The sequence below is a fragment of the Erpetoichthys calabaricus genome, chromosome 2 (assembly GCF_900747795.2).
Source record: "Erpetoichthys calabaricus chromosome 2, fErpCal1.3, whole genome shotgun sequence".
Lineage (NCBI taxonomy): Eukaryota > Metazoa > Chordata > Cladistia > Polypteriformes > Polypteridae > Erpetoichthys > Erpetoichthys calabaricus.
Window position 1 is genome coordinate 317,279,334 of NC_041395.2, and position 19,226 is coordinate 317,298,559.

A 19,226-nucleotide genomic window follows, 5' to 3' on the forward strand; every position below is an offset into this window, starting at 1 on the left:
AGCATGAAACCATACTGCTGCTCACTAATCGTCACCTCACTTCTTAACCTAGCTTCCACTACTCTTTCCCATAACTTCAAGCTGTGGCTCATCAATTTTATTCCCCTATAGTTACTGCAGTCCTGCACATTACCCTTATTCTTAAATATCAGCACCAGTACAATTCTTCTCCACTCCTCAGGCATCCTCTCACTTTCCAAGATTCCATTAAACAATCTGGTTAAAAACTCCACTGCCATCTCTCCTAAATACCTCCATGCTTCCATAGGTATGTCATCTGGACCAAAGGCCTTTCCATTTTTCATCCTCTTCATAGCTGTCCTTACTTCCTCCTTGCTAATCTGTTGCACTTCCTGATTCACTATCTCCACATCATCCAACCTCTTCTCTCTCTCATTCTCTTCATTCATCAGCCTCTCAAAGTACTCTTTCCATCTACTCAACACACTCTCCTCGCTTGTAAGTATGTTTCCATCTTTATCCTTTATCACCCTAACCTGCTACACATCTTTCCAAGCTCGGTCCCTCTGTCTAGCCAATCGGTACAGGTCCTTTTTTCCCTCCTTAGCGCCCAACCTCTCATACAACTCATCATACACCTTTTCTTTAGCCTTTGCCACCTCTCTTCACCTTGCACCTTATCTCCTTGTACTCTTGTCTACTTTCTGCATCTCTCTGACTATCCCACATCTTCTTTGCCATCCTCTTCCTCTGTATACTCTCCTGTATTTCCTCATTCTACCACCAGGTTTCCTTTTCCTCCTTCCTCTTTCCAGATGTCATGCCAAGCAACCTTCTTGCTGTCACCCTTACTGCATCTGCTGTAGTTTCCCAGCTGTCTGGTAACTCTTCACTGCCACCCAGTGCCCGTCTCACCTCCTCCCTAAACTCAACCTTGCAGTCTTCCTTTTTCAACTTACACCATTTGATCCTTGGCTCTGCCCTCACTCTCTTCCTCTTCTTGGTCTCCAACCTCATTCTACTGACCACCATCCTATGCTGTTTAACTACACTTTCCCCTGCCACCACTTTGCAGTCTTCAATCTCTTTCAGATCAACTCTTCTGCATAGGATGTAATCTACCTGTGTGCATCTTCCTCCACTCTTGTACATCACCCTATGTTCCTCCTTCTTCTTAAAATACGTATTCACCACAGCCATGTCCATCCTTTTGGCAAAATTCACTATCCTCTGAACTTCTTCATTCCTCTCCTTGACACCATACCTACCCATCACCTCCTCGTCTCCACTGTTCCCTTCACCAATATGCCCATTGAAATCCGCTTCAATCACCACTTTCTGTCCCTTGGGTACATTGTTCATCACTTCATCCAACTCACTCCAAAAATCTTCTTTCTCACCCATTGCACATCCAACTTGTGGTGCATATGCACTAATAACATTCATCATCACACCTCCAATTTCCAGCTTCATAATCATTACTCTGTCTGACACTCTTTTCACCTCCAGAACACTCTTGATTCCTCTTGAACACTCATTCTGTTCCTTCAGAATAACTCCTACCCCATTTCTCCTCCCATCCACACCATCATAGAACAATTTGAATCCACCTCCAATCCACCTGGCCTTACTCCCCTTCCATTTAGTCTCTTGCATGCACAATATATCAGCTTTCCTTCTCTCCATCATATCTGCTAACTCTCTCCCCTTACCAGTCATACTCCCAACATTCAAAGTTCCTACCCTAAGTTCAACTCTCTTTATTTTCCTCCTCTCCTCCTGCCTCCGGACACGTCTCCACCCTCTTCTTCTCCTTCTCCTTCGGCCAACAGTAGCCCAATTTCTGCCAGCACTCTGTTGGCTAACAGTACTGGTGGCGGTCGTTGTTAACCTGGGGCTCGACCGATCCGGTATGTAAATTTGTATTGTTGTCCGTATATTGATTTGGTAAAATTTTACACCGGATGCCCTTCCTGATGTAACCCACCCCATTTATCCGGGCTTGGGACCGGTACGAAGAAACACACTGGTTTGTGCGTCCCCTGTGGCTGGGTTAGCACTGTGAAGAAGAACATAAAAGAAATAAAAATAAATAAATTCTTGGTGCTTTTAACCTGTGTAGTCAGTGTCTGTCTGTCGGGTTAGAGGAGCGACAGTGCCCTCTAGTGTTCACACAGCTAATTCTGAATTCTGCTGCAAGAATTATTAAAGAACAGGAAAGTATGAACACATAACTCCAGTTCTCGTGTCTTTACACTGGCTCCCTGTTAAATTTAGGGCAGATTTCAAAATCCTCCTTTTAACATATAAAGCCTTAAATGGCCAAGGTCCAGCTTACTTATCTGAACTTATCATTTCTCACATTAAGATCTCAAGATACCAGTCTGCTTATGATTTCAAGCGTTAATAAAATAACAGTAGGGGTCGAGCTTTTAGTTACAGGGCCCAGAAACTGTGAAATGGTCTGCCTGCTACAATACGAGGTGCCTTCTTCACACTCCAGGCTGAAGACTTGCTGCTTTAGTTTAGCATACTCTGACTAGAGCTGCTTATTAGCTGTGCATACTGCATCTCTGTTGTTAGTCATTAGTACTAAAAGTAATACAATATTTATAACCTGTTACTAACCCTCCCCTATTCTATTTCTCTTCTTGGTCCTCATTTCACAGTTGGTGACACTGCTCTACTGGCAAGTTGCCTGCCTGCCTATGGAAAAGTCATCTCTGATAAAGAAGCACTTGAATCATCAGGTAGAAGGGTCCTTTCATCAGATTAGCTGGCCCAGTACTGACTCAGCAGTAGACTGGCCAGTAGGGAGGAAGCAGCTTGTTGGCCAAGGTCTCCAAGAATCTGACTGTATCTGGCATGTCTGACTCTTTTTTTACAATGTATTTTAACAAATCTTTATCCTCATATGTGATAGTTCTGTATTTAGTTAGCGGTACAATCTATTCTTGCATTTTGCCTTTAGAATTGTCACAGTACTCTGTACCTGCACTTGCTGAGGTCATGACCCAATGAACCATAATGACAAAGTTAACACATATTTTCAGAAAATTTATTAAAAATCAAAAGCTAAAATCTCTCACTTCTACAAGTATATAAAACTTTTGCTGTAGTGCTCTAAATTGAGGTCAGGAGCATCCTGTTTGCTTTAAATATTTTTGATATGTGTCCAGAACTGGATTGGAGTCCCCCAAATTAGACATAGTTCAGAATGGCACACCCTTGTGTATATAATATCCCACAATTCACAATGCATGTTAGAACAAAAAACATGCAGTGAAATCCAAGGAGCTCTTTGTAGATCTCTGCAATCTAATTGTGGTGAGGCACAGGTCAAGGCAAGGGTATTAAACCGTGAGCACAGTTGACTTAATAATTGTGAAATGTAAGAGGTTTAGACCCACAAAAATTCTTCATTGAGTTGGCTATCCACCTAAACTGACTAACCAAGCAAGCAGGACCTTGTTCAGAGAGGTATCTGACGGCTTTGGTCAAGGAGGTAAACAAGCACCCAGTAACTTCAGAAGTCCTCTGCTGAGATAGGAGAACCTGTCAGATGGATTACTCCATCAATCAAGCATCTATGGTAAAGTGGCTACCTCTAGCATGGAGTTTGCAATATGGCATTTAAAGGACTATGAGAAGATGATGAAACAAAAAAATGAACTCTTTGGGCAGCATTCTAAGCACTATGTCTGACCAAAACCAGGCACTACTCATCACCTGCCTAATACCATCCCTTTTGCAAAGCATTGCTGGTGGTAGCATCATGCTATTGGGTGCTTCTCAGCAGCAGGGACAGGGAGCCAGAATTAAGGGAAGCAAACAACCTCAGACTGGAGCGACAGTTCACCTTTCAGCATTCCAATGACTCAAAGCATACAAACAATGCTAGTGTGACTTCGGAACAAATCTCGGAACATCTTTGAGTGGCCCAGCCACAGCCCAGACTTAAACCCCACAGAACATTTGTGGAAAGATCTGAAGACGGTGGTTTAAAAATGCTACCTATCCAGTCTAATGAAGGTTGAGAGAACCTACCAGGAAGAATGGTATAAACAGTCAAAATCTAGATGTGCAAAGCTTGTGGAGACTTACATAAGTAGACTCGAAGCTTTAATTTCTGCCTTGGAGGCTTCTGCAAAGTACCAAACGAAGGTATAAATACTTATATGGATGAGAGATTTCAGTTTTTATTTTAATCTTTTTTTAATAAAATTGCAAACCTTTCACAAAACATGTCTTCATGTTGTCATTATGGTTTATTGAGCACATATTGATGGGGAAAATGGCAATGTTATCCATTTAAAATTAAATTTACAACACAATAAAATGTGCAGAAAATGAAGGGGTCTGAATACTTTCTGAATCCACTGCAGTTGGCATACAACATAGATTGCCAACCTTTTTTGGGTCAGACCCCACATTTTCAAAGAGTGATTCAATAGCTATACTATATATTGAAAAACAAGGACAGATTTTTTAAAATTATTTTATTAGAAGATATTAACAATATTGGTGTATTGCTCAAAGTATGATTAAAAAATTAATATAATATTAGTGGTGAGAGGACTAAGCTTGGTGTAATGACACTAATTTTTCAATGTTTGGTGCCATTTTTGTCATCAGCAATCTTAAATCACCACAATCCACTATTGACAATCTGTTTCTTTTCTTTGTTAAGATTGTTGACCATGCTAAATCCTCTTTCGGCTAAATATGATGATGGGAGACTTGTAGACTGTCTAATTCGTGTTGCCGTCAGGAAAAAGTAGTGTTTCTTCCCAATGAAGAGGTGTATCTGTGAGAATTAAAAGATTTGTTGTTTGGTGAAAGTGAAATCCACATATGCGAGCAGCAGAGATGCAAAGTGGCTGGCACATAGCGAGCAGGGGGCTTTAGTTTTTAATATGTAGGTCCACGTAATTTTTCCTTTGAATGTGATCTGTAGGTACCACACTGTAATTTTAGGTTTACATTTGCTCTGAAGGAATTCTGAAACAATCTGGTATTGATAAAAAAACTTCACATATTTATAGTAATGTTCAATGAACCTGTCAAAACATGCATAGATTCGGTCCTCTGCAGGTGGTTATAAGGACTTTTAAGGACTTGCATGATCTGAGAATGGATGACTTGTGTGCAAACTTGTACATATAATGTACCAATACCCACTATTTAATATGGACGGGTCTTTCTTAATGGACATTTAGAATAATTGATTGAAACATGCGTTGGATGATTGTTAGTATTAATCAAACTTTTCAGTGCGCACTTGCGAGTATTGCCCAAGGGGGCAGCAGCTGGTCCTCAACGCCCCCTTAGATTTCTTCAGTGCCCACCGGTGGGCGGTACCACCACCGTTGGGAATCTTAGGTGTACAACAATACAGCTTTGTATTTCATGATTTTATCTTTCCTGACCTACATTAAGCAATATGGAGGAGTTGGCGAAACTTGGAAGAGGCACTGTTAATGAATGACTGGTCTAGTATCTTCCTATGCAACAGGGTAGCAGCATGGCCTTGGCAATCTTATTCAACCATGAGGCATTAAGCACCTGCAGTTAGGCGATAATTAGTGTAAAATGGTTTCACAAAGTGGCATTGTCTTATACTTGAAAAGACTGGGTTTAAATCTCAGCCTGGTCATAAATCTGTGTTGGTTTTCTCTTTGTATTTAATTTTTCTTCCCATAGCACAAAAGACAAGTGTTAGGTTAACTAGAAACCCTAAACTGGCCAAATATGAGTGAGTATATCCTGCAATTGAGTGGCACACTATCCAGGATAGGCTCCTATTTTTGTGTATGATTCTGCCTAGTACATGTCTGGATTCAGAATGATCTTGAACTGAGCTATGTACTGTATATTTAATAATACTTGGCCCAATTGCTGTTTGCATGTTTTCTCCATGTCTAAGTGGAGTAATCTGTGGAAATTATAGTTTTCCTCCCTCATTTCAGTCATACTTCTCTGAACTGGCCCCATGAGTGACTAAGGGTATGTACACCCAGGGTTGGTTAAAGCCTTGTGCCCAATGCTATCGGCAAAGATTCTGACCCCCACAACCCTGAACTCAGTTCAGCAGGTACCCAGGGTGAAATTTGGCTTTTTACAGAAGCTCTATAGATAGACAGATAAACACATATATATATATACATGGATTTCACTTTCACCAAACAACAAAACTTATAATTCTCATGGATAGGCCTCTTCATTGGGAAGAAACACTACTTTTCCCTGATGGCAACATGAATTAGACGATCTACAAGTCTCTGACTTAAAAGTTTTAAGCCAAACAATATCTACATATTTCTGTCATGTCACCTATGTCCATATATTCCATCTCTTTTACCTTTTCGTCAATATCGCATTTAATTTTGATTCCGTGTTTGGAATTACATCATGACAACGCAATATATAACTGCCCGTGAGTGAATATAGTTTCTTTCTCTCTACACAAACTGAATATGACAATAGCATTAACACAAATGAGAAATGATTGACCTGTGTGCGTGGTTGTAAATATTTTAGATGTGGGCAGGACTTTTCCAAATCTCTTTGCATAAAGCCTTGTCTCACGGGGCTTGAAATTTTTTCTTGCGGGATTTCACTTTCACCAAACAACAAATCTTTTAATTCTCACGGATGCGCCTCTTCATTGGGAAGAAACAATACTTTTCCCTGATGGCAACACAAATTAGACAATCTACAAGTCTCCAACTTAAAGGTTAAATCCAAACAATATATTCTATTGCTTTTCGCTGTTCCGTTATTTCACTGAGTAATAATTTCTGTTTGTTTGCATTAATGTGATTTTTACTATCATTTTTTTGAGACTTTTGAATTTTCGTACTTCCATTATCTCTAACCTGCTCTGCAGGTGTATCGTGCCAACATTTTTGAATTCTTTACGACGTGCTCCTCTGTCATCTACTCTTTGTCTTTTATTTCCAGCCCCGGGCGTGGTTAAATCTCTTGGCACAAAGTCTCGTCTCGTGAAAGTGTCTCTCTGAGAAAGTCGCGTCTCGTCTCTCTTCCCAAGATTTTTTTATTACAGTATAATAAAGAAATATATATATACATACATACATGCACACACACAGACTACGGTCGGAAAGCTCACAGAATTAATTAAAAAGAAGAAAAATAAAAATAAAAACCTAAAAAATGAACGGATTGAAAATTTTAGAGTCCAAGAATGACACTTATGGAACATCAATATAAAAGGTTTTAACAGTATATTAAGGGGTGATTAATTAAATTCCATGACTGATCTTGGTTAAGCCTAAGCGGAACACCAGTGCTTTAATTATACGAACAAGGAGACAAATGTGGTACACTTGTAAACTGCCTGAGGCTGTGAAGATCAATTCATCCACTATTGAACTCACTTAATGTATTTGTTAGTCACAGGGCCTGGAGTCTATCCCAGCAGGATCAGATTAAAGGCAGGAGCGAGTCCTAAATGGAGTACTTATGCACATACACCTACAAATACTATGTGAAAGAGCTATTTAAAAGAAAATGAAACTTATTGAGTTGATCTTTAAAACAGAGTTGCTAATTCAAATAATGACATAGGTATTATGCTGTGTTCATATTTGCATTCAAACTGCATTCAAACTATAGCCGTAGCAATGTATCCATTTCAGAATATGGTAAGCCAGAGTCACAAACTGCGAATGCAAAAGGTTACTGGGACAGTAGAGACACCTTGGTGGAGGAGCACACTTTAAACCCTTGGAATCAAGCAGTATGCTATTGGTTAGCTGAAACAGGATCTTCAGTTCAATCCCCTAAGTAAGCATATCATGCTGCTGCTGCAGTTTGTAGAAGTTTATGAAATATTTCACTATACTGTACTTTGAATGATATTAAACTGTACTTGCTCAAGAACTGCCTTTGTTAAGTCTGAATGTTTTCCCAATATCTATGTATTTTTTCTCGTATTACCCTGGATTTCATCTCCCATCCCACAGAAATGTCGGTTAAGTCAACTTGTAACTCAAATTGGACAAGTGAGAGCTATTGTAGGCATACGGTGTACACTGAGATGCACCATTTGTGCATGTCATGCAATCGGGCTTGTGATTAAACCAGTGTCCACAGTTTGGTCCCATATTGTCTAGTTCTGCCAGAGTGGACATCGGCTCGCTATAATTTTGAACTAAATAAGCTAGTTAGAAAATAGACAGTAAGGGTATAATTTAACTGAGGGAGGATACCCATGAAAAAAAGAAAACATTCCAAAACTGAACAGAAGGCACCTAGACATGGAAATAAATCAGGATCTAAATATTTTAAGTAGGTTACTGTGGCCCTCAGTGGGAAACAAAATGGATTGTAACTCATGGTCTCCATCTCAGTCTCAGTCACTAACTTTCTGTACAACCATAGTTTAGTCGCTTCTCCAGCCATTACTTGCACTGCAAAAATATAGTAAAAACTGTATTGCCCCAGTAATGTTTCTTAAAATAGTGAAAGCAATGTCAGCATGCATCTGTAAAAGAGGGAAAAGGGTGAACGTTAAAACAAAATTAAAGTCTGAAATGTATCATTTTTAATAAAGGATGAGAATAAAAAAAGCAGGGACTTATGCTTCTAACGTAATATTTTTCAGCATGAAATTAACTATATCTATCCATCCATCCTTCTTCCAATCCTGCTTAACCAGAGCAGGATCATGGGGGAACTGGAGCAAGCATCGGCAACAAGGCACAAACAATCACACATTTGTTTTGGCCTTAAAGTAGTGATCACTGTACAAAGGTGTTGCCTACAAGGTTACTCTCCAACACTGAGCTCCCTGTGTGACACTGAAGAATTCAAATATTTTACTAATCCAATTGGAGTAATTATAAAGTGTTATAATTGTAAAACATTTTCAGTTGGTTCTCATGATTATAAAGTCCTTTTCATCCATCTATTCATTTTCTAAAGCCACTTTTGCTAAGACTGAAAGATGGGGTATGTGGAACTACTCCAGCTGTGATGGGAGGAAAGTAAGAAATCAAACCTACCATCTCTCATTACCAATTGACTTAGCATGTTGTAATGTTCATGTGCATTTCAAAGTATGCTATGAGGTGGTGCAGATAGACTAAAGTATTGAAGCCCAGTCTGCACATTTCCCGGCTCTGGGGGTACCTTGATACAAACATAACTAGGTCATAATATGAGGTAGACACCTTTTAGATGGACTATCTTATTAAAACATTAGAAAAACTTTTGAAGAGTAACATAGAAAAACTTTTGAAGAGTATCAGCCATCCAGTCCAACAAAGCTTGCCAATCCCATTCTCCTAATTTCTCCACAACAACATCAAGTTTTAAAAGTCCCTAAAATCCTATCGTCTACCACATTACTTAGTAACTTATTCTTTGTCTGTGTTTCTCTGTTTGAGGTAAAACTTCCTAAACGTTGTGCAAAAATTACCCCAAATAAGTGTCTGTGTCCCCATGTTCTTGTTGAATTTATTTTAAAGTAAAAGTCTCAATCCACTGTACTTATTCACTTCGTAATTTTAAACACTTAACCACCATTTGCTTAATCTGAAAGGTTTCAAATCCTTCAGTCTTTCCTGTAACTCACACCAGTCCTGGGATCATGATTTTTAGCGCTGAAAGTTAAAGACTAAGACATTAAGACTGCCAACTGCCATTGTTTCGTCGCACTCGCACTGAACCGTCTAACACATCTTAACTTTTTGATTAAACACGGAGAACACTCAGGCAATCGGTGCGTGAATATGTAAACTCCACGTACACTATGACTATAAATCAAGCCCTTGAACACTGGACAACTGTAGCAACAACTGCTAACCAGAGCACCACCGTATCTTCTGTATAACATTGCATTCATTCGGACATCAAACAGTTAATATACAACGAATATACGAAATACCGGCCATTCAGGGCTTTCCATCACCTGAGAAGCATAGTACATAATGCACGTTAACGACGACGTTGGCAATGCACTTTCATCATGTATAAATATAAAGTTTTAGCAGTCATGCCTGCAAACATTTCAGAACCCAGCAGCGTTCCATTGAAAGCTTCCGCTGCTCTCTCAGCACAGTAGAATCTGACTTGGACCTCACGTGACAGAGTTGTTGTGGTGACGTCACAGAAACGTGTGCGCGTAGCTCAGCCCCGCAAAGTGTCGCGTCACGTGACGCGTTTAAATTTCCCCGTCAGCTGTCGCGCTCGGGAGTGCTTCTATGGTCGGGCGCGGAGCAGGCTGTGTCTTTAAAGATGGCGGACGGAGAGAAGACCCACCACAGCTCCGAAGCCGGCTGCTTGGAATCTGGGGAGCCTCCCGTCAAACGCCAGAAGTTCGAATGGACTTTAAAAGAACGGCCTGACGTCTCGCTGAACGAAGTTGAGGGCGAAGAAGAAGGCGACCAGCTGGTTGGCCCGCGGCCGAAGGAATTGGCGGTGGGACAGGCCTCGGCAGCGTCGGGCGGAGACAATGGACTGCGGGACCTGGGGCTGCAGAGGGGGGAGGAGATAGAAAAGGAGGAGGATCGTGCGAGTGAAGCCGGCGCTGCGGAGCATGCAGGTAAATGCACGGCACCTACTTGTTGGAGGGTGGGGCCTAAAATGCGCAGGACGCATCAGTCACTTGCAGCTTTGGGAAGTGACGATAGTCTTGATTTGTATAAAACCCCTGCCAGATAGTCTGGCACTTAAATTGAAGTTTACGTTCGTATCGATGCTCAAGTTGTGATATCCGCATCACTTAAACTGTAGAAGCAGCAGCCCTGCGCACATGTGTTGCTTTATGCATCTTTGCATTGCCTTTAGTTTAAAAGCACGTGCATTAATGATGTGAGTTACTAGCTGACTTGACAGCCTTGTAGCTGTAAATCTGTGCAGGCACGCTGAACCTGCACTAAGCGAGGAGTTATTCAAAATTAGTTATCAGATATTGGGGAGCCGATGACATAAGAAGATATAAGCTACTTAAGATTTCGATTACATCATCATTATTGATACTAGCTTTATATCTTTTGAAGTTTGATTCCCCTTATATGTACATCGTCTTTCTTTCTATATTATAAAGCCATGCATCTATCTTTAGCACATTGATAATTTTTACCAAACGAAATTAACTAACATTTATTTACAGTAGGTGCACGTTTTGCATTGAATGCCAGTTTACTATTAGATAAATTCAGAAATGTATTTCCGCTCTCTTGCTGTGGCCAGTTTAGATTGTAGTCAACTTGACAATATGTCTGTGGGATGTGGGAGAAAACCTTTTGGTTAAAGCGTGTGAACTCAACAGAGTCTTCCTGACTAACCATCTCTGATTTGCTTCATACTTGCAAATGTGTACCCAATAGTAGTGTGGCAAATTTCAGGTTAGTATATTTATTAGATTTTGAGATATGTAGACTTTAGCAAGGGGGCGTAGCTGTACTTTAATTGTAAAAATGACTTATCGTAAAAAATGACAATGTTCCATAAGTCATAACTGTTTGAACTGTTGCTACCAAGTAGAGGTGGGTGGTATGACTAAAATTCTATATCACGGTATTTTTCTAAATTATGCCGGTTTCACGGTATTAGACGGTATTTTTTTCCCCCATGCATGAATGGATGTTAACCACATTTTCCACTGCAATTACTGCAGTACACTGGCTAAGAATAACCTATTTGACTGTTTTGAGAATTGTACATCGTACAAAAAGACATTTTAATGTGCACACAAGTATTAATCCAGGTTTGCATGGCCCCATAAAGTGATAGTTTTCAAGGGGGTGGCACTAAAGAGAAAGAATCACATTGCATGTCAGATGCAGTCAAAATATAGAACCTTTTAATTGAACAAATTTTGCAAAAACTTAAACTATGATTTTGACAACATATATTCAACCATCCAAGGAGGCATTTAGCCTTAGTAAAATATACAGAGGTGCTTGTCAAAAGATGAATTGCACTGAACATGTCTTAGAAAAGGAATAAATAGTAAATATTTTTTGTAAACCAACTACACTTCCTGTTAACAATCTCTGTCCACTGACACGTTAAAGTGACGTTTTAAACAACTTTACCATCATTAAACTGCATAATATTTAAACTAATAAATAATAATAAAATACATAATAGTATTACTGATAGTTGCACCATTACTTCAAGACTTCAAGCCCAGGTGCATTACACAGTATTCACCAAATTAAAATAAAATAAAACAAGTGCAACTTGGTGATGACATCCTTACCAACTGTACCATCATTTAGGCAAACTGCATTAATATGGACCTTGCTTCAAGCTAACCTATATACATAAATAATAAAACTGCAACTTGCATTTATAATGCTATTTGTGGTATAGCCCTATGGAAGCGCATTAGGGCCACTGAATAAAAAAAAATACGGACAAGGAAGAAAAAAAACAAACTATGTTGAGAATAAATTCGATATGTTGACTTTATTCTCGACATTTCTACTTTATTCTCGCCATTTATGTTGAGATTAAAGTCGACATTTCCACTTTATTCTCATAGCTTATTTTATAATTCAAGTAGAATGTCGTAAACTAAACTTCATCCTAAAATCAATGTTTAATTTACTAGATTTTCTCAAACCCCGTCATAAATTAATGCAGCACATCAAATACTTTGTGTTAAGTGTTCCCCAACCCAGTTGGTAATCACTACGCTTCTTAAACTGACTTCCTCTGCACTAAGAGCAGGCGCCTGCAGCAATCACCGCACAGAATCCATTCACTTCATGATATTCCAGCTCTCTGAAAATTTAGAATGCTAAGATAAATACTTGATATCATTTTCAGAATGAAATGCATTAGCAGGTATTAAACAAGCACAGCACGGCAGTGAGGCGATAGTGCTGCTTCCTCGCAGTAAGGAGACCCCAGGTGTATGTTCAGTGTAGAGAACTTTATGGCAGGTGTGACGAGGCTCCAAAAAACTGGATGTATGAATGGGTATCGCACAGGTTTAACTGAAATATTGTGTAAATGTTGGGTTTCTGATCTGGTGGTTGGAGACACGAACACAGAATTCAAAGGATGTTCTTCTGAGCGGGCTTTCTTTATTGCACGCGTGCTGTCTGACGTACCAAAACCCCAGTTCCTATCTTTCCATTTTCTTTCTCCACATAACCAATCACCACACACTAAACGTCTTTGTGAAATTAAAACTAGTTATTAACTTAGCCGACGAAGTGTTCAGAACTTTAAAAATATCTTCGTTATACATGTTTAATTATGCCATCCATTCAGGGTTCCGCCCATCACAGCAAACATTGTGTGCAAGGCAGAAGAATATCCTGAACGAGTCGCCAGCACATCGCAGGGTGAATACGAGCAAAACATACACTAGCAGGGTCAATATAGCATAACAAAACCCTACATCCTACATGACTTTGAAAGGAAACTGAAGCACGCCGAGTAAACCCACCAGAAAAACATGCAAATTCAGTTTCCCGCTGCGCCACGTTCCGAACGTCGTTTAGGCAATTTAAACCGGTGTTGCGGTATAAGAAAAATGCATATCATAACAAAAATAAAAAACGGTTTTCGGTATGAACCAGTATACCGCCCAGCACTACTACCAAGTGCTTTCACATACAATTTTCAAGGAGCATATGTAGATGTGAGATGCCTTTAACATTTTAAAATAGTTGGTTCACAATTACATATTTTCAGTTTACAGTATAGCTTGCTTAAAATTGTAAAAACAAGTTTCCCTCATGCTTTAGGACAACTTTGGCACTCTGTATCTCATATCTTTCAAATTTTGATAGATATTACTGTTACAGTTTTTCTTCTGATACTTTTATAACATGATGTGTTACGTGCCTTAGGAAATAGTTTGTTTAAAGGTATTAACTTCATATTTTGTGCATTTACTAATTAAACTATAATCTTTTTATGGTAGACTTTGTCATACATGGACAATATGCATTTGAAGTACAGTGATCCCTCGCTATATCGCGCTTCGCCTTTCGCGGCTTCACTCTATCGCGGATTTTATATGTAAGCATATTTAAATATATATCGCGGATTTTTTGCTGGTTTGCGGATTTCTGCGGACAATGGGTCTTTTAATTTCTGGTACATGCTTCCTCAGTTGGTTTGCCCAGTTGATTTCATACAAGGGACGCTATTGGCAGATGGCTGAGAAGCTACCCAACTTACTTTCTCTCTCTCTCTCTCTCTGTTGCGCTGACTTTTTCTGATCCTGACGTAGGGGGATTGAGCAGGGGGGCTGTTCGCACACCTAGACGATACGGACGCTCGTCTAAAAATGCTGAAAGATTATCTTCACGTTGGCTACCTTCTGTGCAGCTGCTTCGTGAAGCGACGTGCTGCACGGTGCTTTGCATACTTAAAAGCACGTATTGATTTTTTTATCTCTCTCTCTCTCTCTCTCTCTCTCTCTCTCTCTCTCTCTCTGCTCCTGACGGAGGGGGTGTGAGCTGCCGCCTTCAACAGCTTTGTGCCCGCAGTGCTTCACATACTTAAAAGCCAAACAGCCCTATTGATTTGTTTGCTCCTTTGAAGAGGAAGATATGTTTGCATTCTTTTCATTGTGAGACTGAACTGTCATCTCTGTCTTGTCATGGAGCACAGTTTAAACTTTTGAAAAAGAGACAAATGTTTGTTTGCAGTGTTTGAATAACGTTCCTGTCTCTCTACAACCTCCTGTGTTTCTGCGCAAATCTGTGACCCAAGCATGACAATATAAAAATAACCATATAAACATATGGTTTCTACTTCGCGGATTTTCTTATTTCGCGGGTGGCTCTGGAATGCAACCCCCGCGATGGAGGAGGGATTACTGTATAGGCATGTAATGATTTTTATTTTCATATTTAATGCATCATAAATTAGAAAGTCTGATTTCTTTCAGACTGGCTTCTAGTTACTAAAGAACTATAAAATGAGTAATACGTTCAGAATCTGAAAGCTGTGATGTAGTTTAGCGTGTGTACACTGTATATAGTTTGGTCTGAAGCATGGAAAGTTATTTGTGTATGGTTATCAGCAAGCCATGTAACTGGGGACCAGTTTTAGATGTTAAGACATACAATTCTTACTAACGATCTCTGAGAATTTCATAAATCTAGCATTAACAGTTACAATTTATGTAATATCGTAATTTTTTAGCACTTGTATTTACTGTAAAATTGGGACCACAATCCCTTTTTTCTAAAGCATCAATATCTCTGACACTAATGAAGATGAAAGCCTAAAATTGTGCACTATAGTTATTGGGTACAATGAAATTATTTTAATCCGTTTTGAAGCACATCAAAGACAGTCAAACATTTTCTCAAATCTCCTATGTAAATATGGAGAACGTAGACTGTACACAGAATTCTGCCCAGCATGGGTACTACTATATATTAGTACTGTTGCTCTGATTTTTACTAACAATGTGGTGTTTTTTATTAAATGATGGGTGAAAGTTACTTGGAAACTAATTTTATGAAAACTTGTTACTAGAGAAAATTGCTACTGTACTTTTTTGAATGATCAAGTCTGATTGATTGTTCAATTTTGTTTATAACTGCTGAATATAGCTGTCGAAGCAATTAACATTGATTCTAACTTTTTCCTGCAGATATCTTTAATCAGAATGAAGATATAATTCTAAATGGGTTTTATGTAAATAGCTGTGATGATGATGATGATCAATCCTCACACGCAAGTTCTAGTGACTGGACCCCACAACCTCAGATAGGTATTTTGAGCTTACATACTTGTATATTGAGAATAAATGTAACAAGTGTTGTAATACAAATGATCTATTGTGCGTACAGTCTGGTTTGAATTATTATTTTTTTTAATATGTAAATTATAAGTTGTATGTAAATTAACTTGATTGGGTATTTACTTTTCCTTCCTAACATGAATGTCTATTTTCTTCATATGGCAGGGTCCTATAGTTTTATTCAACAACATATTATGAGGGAAACTGATCCTCGAACTATTTTGAAAGACCTTCTCCCAGGAACTGTTCTACCACCTGACCTAGATGATATGACTCTCTGGCAGATTGTTATAAACATATCCGAACCTCCTAAAAGAAAAAAACGCAAAGACATAAACACTATAGAAGATGTTTGTAGGTTGCTTCAAGAATGTAAAAAAATTATAGTTTTGACAGGAGCTGGGGTAGGTGATATTTTTGTCTGTTATATTCCAAGTACTATTGTACTCCAAAGAACACTTTGTATGCTTGAGTGTTTGTTTTTATTTATTCATTTGTGGTAACATTTTATATTCAGATATTCACATTTTAACATATGCTTTTGCTTTGAAACAGTATAGTCTTGATTTTATTTTATTGAAAATTTAAATTCTGGCATTTCTATTCCTCATAGGTGTCAGTTTCTTGTGGAATACCTGATTTTAGATCCAGGGATGGTATTTATGCCCGTCTTGCAATAGACTTCCCTGATCTTCCAGATCCTCAAGCAATGTTCGATATTGACTATTTTAGAAGAGATCCTCGACCGTTTTTTAAATTTGCCAAGGTTTGTTGTATATGGTATCACTACTCAAGTTCAAACTTGAAATGTTTGCACATCATAGTAAAATTCTTAATTTAGCATTTGGCAGAAACACTGACATGGCTAGTAAGTAATTTCTAATTAATATTAAATGTGACTATTCTGAATTTTTAACTCCTTTCCTTATTTTCGTGTATGGTGGCTGATTGGTTTGATTTTAATGTTTTTTAACCCATTTCACTGTGACAAAATGATAATAAAAAAAAGTGTTAGAAAAATGCAGTTTTCTTGTTGCTTTAATGATTTGTATTTTCCTAAATACACAATGCTTGAAAAGTGAGAGGAAACAAGGCAACAATCTCAACATTCTAGTGAACACACCTTATTAACTGGCATTGTCTAGGGTAGCTTCCAGGGTCTTGTTTTGGTGGCTATGTGCAGGTCTTGTCCTGTGTCTGTTTGCTAGCTTGCTTTCTCTCACTATTCCATGGAATGGTGGCTATTGTGTAAATTTGGATGGACTTTAACTAGAACAATCTAATAGGAGTCTGTTTAAAACTAGATGCATTTGTCATCTTTTGTTGGATACCATAAATGTTTATATTTGAAACCCCTTCCTTTATGCCAGTCTTGAACAGGCGTGACTGGAACTTCTACGTTTGTCTTAAATTGTTTCTTGAAAACCCTCATTAGCAACAAGATTCAGAAATTGCTCTGTAGGGTGGCATGATCCCATAGTGGTGGTGCTGCCACAAGGATTTAGGATGTCTGGTTTGAATCAAGTACTCGGTTATTATTTTTAAATATGTCCGTTTTCTTAAAGACATTTTATAAGGTGCTGATTATTCGTTGTGAAAACAGTCACAGAACCCTAAATGAATGCCTTGAAGTAGAGTCTTAGTAGTATCTTGAGTACATGTTGGTGAGAACTGTGGTTTTGCAGAGGGAGCTTGTCTCCCTTGTATATTTGCTTTTATGTGAAGTTTGCATGTTCTTATTTCTGTGCAGAATTTTCTTTGGGTATGCTGGTCTCCCCACCATATATGTTAATTGGTTATTATGAATTGGACTGTACACACAGGTGTTACATTAGTCTGGAACCACATAATAGCATCATCTAAGCTGCTTATGATATAAATGTTTGGATTTTTACTAATTTGTGTTAACACATTTTTATGTAATAGACTAGGGGGCTCTGCCCCCTGCTCGCTTTGCCCGCCAACCCCGGGTTTGGTTAACCGGATATACAGTTTTAAAGAGATTATTTTAATGGGAATTGTTACATGTGCATTATTTTCACTTTTACTTTAAAACTTCAGTTAAAACAATATTTGGAATTAACTTTTCTTCAAGATCGCATTGAATTTTGTTTCTGTGTTCGGATTTATATTGTGACAACGCAACGTGTAACTGCCTGTGAGTTAACATTGTTTCCTTCTTTCTAATAGAATGGCTTTTTTGAATGTTTGTCCCTGTGCTTTGTTAATTGTCACAGCAAAAGCTATTCTTATGGGGAAACTGTGTTTTAATACGGATGGCATATCAAGATCTCCTTTTGTGTCTGTTGTTCGCATGGACTACATTATCTATCTTGTTGCCTGTTAAAATTTTACATGTTAGAATTGTTCGACCAATTTTTAATACAACTAATCTTGTTCCATTGCATACACTCATACATAAATTACACAATAACATTACGATACATCCTTCTTTCAACAGTAATTCAGCCAGTGGAAGACTGGATGGTGTTTAACGCTTGTAGATATTCTATGGCATATTGTAAATTGATGTTTTCATCTTCCGCACGATCACCACCAACTGCTTCAGCATAGTCTATTGATATGCATTTAATCACTTTGCCATGTAACTGATCAATGATTTTCGCGTTAATTCGTTTGACTTCATTTCTCGCTGCCATATTTAGATGAATGGGTGATTCTAAGTGCCGGAATGCACCTGATGACCGTGGTCTTGTTTGAAAATAGTGTAAGTAGGGTGTGACTTGAAAGAATCTCATGGTAAAAGTCTCTGTCTTGTGGGACTTCCTTACAAATAGTCACGTCTCGTCGCAGGATCCGTCTCATCTTGTCCCAAGATTTCTCTCTATTATTAAAAAAAAAAAAAAAAAAAACTTGGAAGGAGACTAGATGTGATTGCCTCAGACACTTTCATGTCCCGCAAGACGAGTCTTCCGGCCCCGGGCATGAATGCATTGCTTGGCACAAAGCCCCACAAGACAAGAACTTATGCAAAGAGATTTGGAAAAGTCCTGAGTGATTATGTCAGACACATTGCTTGTAGAGAGAAAGAAACAATATTCACTCACAGGCAATTATACGTTGCGTTGTCACGATGTAATTCCAAACACAGAATCGAAATTCAATGCGATATTGATGAAAAGGTAAAGGCAAAAAGAGATCGAGTATATGGACATAGGTGATATGACAGAAGTGCGCCACGCAAAATGCAGATCATGTGGCACGGCAGCAGCAGCAAGCCAGCAGCTGATCGAGCAAAGAAAAAAAAAACTTTCCCATTGTACAGTACAACCTTTTAAGAGGGGGTTACGGAGGAGTGATCGCGTCTCCTTGGGGTGCGTTCAGCCCCCCTCTTCACAACGCGAGCCCTAGTTTTTATTATAATAGAGAGATATAACCTGGTGCGGAGTATCTTCTCTGATGATGCTCTGTCAATTCTCTAATGCAGCTATCTTCAGCTCTTGCTTGTTTTGGGTGCTTGTCCCCTTTAAGTGTTCTCTTTAGCATATGG

General features: G+C 38.8%; 1 protein-coding gene across 1 annotated transcript in view; it reads left to right on the top strand.

Annotated features, from left to right (window-relative positions):
* Positions 1-10,170: 10,170 nt before the first annotated feature.
* The window catches only part of sirt1 (sirtuin 1), a 39,293-nt gene continuing 30,237 nt past the window's right edge, over positions 10,171-19,226 (top strand). Inside the window, exons 1-4 of the mRNA XM_028795918.2 lie at positions 10,171-10,531; positions 15,566-15,685; positions 15,881-16,119; positions 16,329-16,481. Coding sequence (XP_028651751.1) covers positions 10,225-10,531; positions 15,566-15,685; positions 15,881-16,119; positions 16,329-16,481 — 819 coding nt within the window. The 5' untranslated portion in view covers positions 10,171-10,224. The remainder of the gene's footprint in view (positions 10,532-15,565; positions 15,686-15,880; positions 16,120-16,328; positions 16,482-19,226) is intronic.